Source organism: Numida meleagris, unplaced genomic scaffold (genome assembly GCF_002078875.1).
Source record: "Numida meleagris isolate 19003 breed g44 Domestic line unplaced genomic scaffold, NumMel1.0 unplaced_Scaffold578, whole genome shotgun sequence".
NCBI lineage: Eukaryota > Metazoa > Chordata > Aves > Galliformes > Numididae > Numida > Numida meleagris.
The window spans coordinates 1-2,706 of NW_018364794.1; the positions used below are offsets into that span (position 1 = coordinate 1).

Consider the following 2,706-nt stretch of genomic DNA (forward strand, 5'->3'; position numbering starts at 1 on the left):
CCGCCCTACAACCCCAGAAATCCCCTATAAACCGCCCTACAACCCCAGAAATCCCCTATAACCAACCCTACAACCCCAGAGATCCCCTATAACCACCGAGATCCCCTATAAGCCTATAAGGTTGGGTTGGGTTTAGGGTCGGGGTTAGGTTGGGTTTAGGGTCGGGGTTGGGTTTGGGGTTGGGGTTAGGATTGGGGTTGGGTTTAGGGTCGCGGTTGGGTTTAGGGTCAGGATTGGGGTTGGGTTGGGTTTGGGGTCAGGGTTGGGTTTAGGGTCAGGATTGGGGTTGGGGTGGGGTTGGGTTGGGGTTTAGGGTCAGGATTGGGGTCGGGGTTGGGTTGGGTTTGAGGTCAGGGTTGGGTTTAGGGTTGGGGTTGGGTTGGGGTTTAGGGTCGGGGTTGGGTTTAGGGTCAGGATTAGGGTCGGGGTTGGGTTTAGGGTCAGGGTTGGGTTTAGGGTCAGGATTGGGGTCAGGGTTGGGTTTAGGGTCAGGGTTGGGTTTAGAGTCAGGATTGGGGTTGGGGTGGGGTTGGGTTGGGGTTTAGGTGTTGGGAGCGCCGCGCGGCACGGAGCCCTCGTTAGCGCTCGTTAGCTAACGAGGCCGCTCGGAACGGCGCCGAGCTTTACGCAGCTTCCAGGACCTGGCCGGGACTCACGTGAACGGGAGCTTGCGGTCGTTGGGTTTGATGCAGCGCACGTAGTGCGGCGTCGTGCCGTCCAGCGTCGCCATCAGCAGCTGCAGCGACGCGCGGAACTGATGGGGGAAGGGGCGAGGGTCAAGGCGGGCCGGCCCGACCCTAATCCCAACCCTAATCCCGACCCTAATCCTAATCCCGACCCTAATCCTAATCTTGACCCCAATCCTTACCAGGACCCGAAGCAGGACCCTAATCCGAACCGTGATCCTAACCGTGGCCCTAATGATAACCATGACCCTAACCATGACCCTAATCCTGACCATGACCCTAATCCTAATCCCGACCCTAATCCTAATCCCGACCCTAATCCTAATCTTGACCCCAATCCTTACCAGGACCCTAAGCGTGACCCTAATCCAAACCGTGATCCTAACCATAACCATGACCCTAACGACAACCATGACCCTAATGAGAACCATGACCCTAACCATGATCCTAATCCTAATCCCGACCCTAAACCTGACCCTAATCCTAATCGCGACCCTAATCCTAATCCCGACCCTAATCCTGACCAGGACCCGAAGCAGGACCCTAATCCTAACCGTGATCCTAACCGTAGCCCTAACGATAACCATGACCCTAATGAGAACCATGACCCTAACCATGACCCTAATCCTGACCATGACCCTAATCCTAATCCCGACCCTAATCCTAATCGGGACCTTAATCCTAATCTTGACCCTAATCCTTACCAGGACCCGAAGCAGGACCCTAATCCGAACCGTGATCCTAATGATAACGATGACTCTAATGATAACCATGATCCTAACCATGACCCTAATGAGAACCATGACCCTAACCATGATCCTAATCCTAATCCCGACCCTAAACCTGACCCTAATCCTAATCGGGACCCTAATCCTAATCGCGACCCTAATCCTTACCAGGACCCTAAGCGTGACCCTAATCCGAACCGTGATCCTAACCATAACCATGACCCTAATGAGAACCATGACCCTAACCATGATCCTAATCCTAATCCCGGCCCTAATCCCGACCCTAATCCTAACCGGGACCCGAATCCTAATCCTGACCCCAATCCTTACCAGGACCCGAAGCAGGACCCTAATCCTAACCATGATCCTAACCGTGGCCCTAATGAGAACCATGACCCTAAGCATGACCCTAATCCTGACCATGACCCTAATCCTAATCCCGACCCTAATCCTAATCCCGACCCTAATCCTAATCTTGACCCTAATCCTGACCAGGACCCGAAGCAGGACCCTAATCCGAACCGTGATCCTAACCGTGGCCCTAACGATAACCATGACCCTAATGAGAACCATGACCCTAACCATGATCCTAATCCTGACCATGACCCTAATCCTAATCCCGACCCTAATCCTAATCGGGACCCTAATCCTAATCCCGACCCTAATCCTTACCAGGACCCGAAGCAGGACCCTAATCCGAACCGTGATCCTAACTGGAGCCCTAATGATAACCGTGATCCTAACCATGACCCTAATCCTAATCCCAACCCTAATCCTAATCCCGACCCTAATCCTAATCGGGACCCTAATCCTAATCGCGACCCTAATCCTAATCTTGACCCTAATCCTTACCAGGACCCGAAGCAGGACCCTAATCCGAACCGTGATCCTAACTGTGGCCCTAATGATAACCATGACCCTAACCATAACCATGACCCTAACCATGATCCTAATCCTAATCCTAATCCCGACCCTAAACCTGACCCTAATCCTAATCCTGACCCTAATCCTTACCAGGACCCGAAGCAGGACCCTAATCCGAACCGTGATCCTAACTGTGGCCCTAATGATAACCGTGATCCTAACCATGACCCTAATCCTGACCACGACCCTAATCCTAATCCCGACCCTAATCCTAATCGGGACCCTAATCCTAATCTTGACCCTAATCCTTACCGGGACCCTCAGCAGGACCCTAATCCTAACCATGATCCTAACCCTAATCACGACCCTAAACCTTAACCCTAATCCTAACCGTAATCCTAATCCTAACCCCGACCCTAATCCTAACC

General features: G+C 52.5%; 1 protein-coding gene across 1 annotated transcript in view; it reads right to left on the bottom strand.

The window, feature by feature from the left end:
- Positions 1-471: 471 nt before the first annotated feature.
- LOC110391871 (unconventional myosin-Vb-like) overlaps positions 472-2,706 on the bottom strand; it is a gene marked incomplete in the record, with an annotated part of 29,357 nt that continues 27,122 nt past the window's right edge. The window contains 1 exon segment of the mRNA XM_021383826.1: positions 472-754. Within this exon segment, the coding sequence (XP_021239501.1) occupies positions 653-754 (102 nt within the window).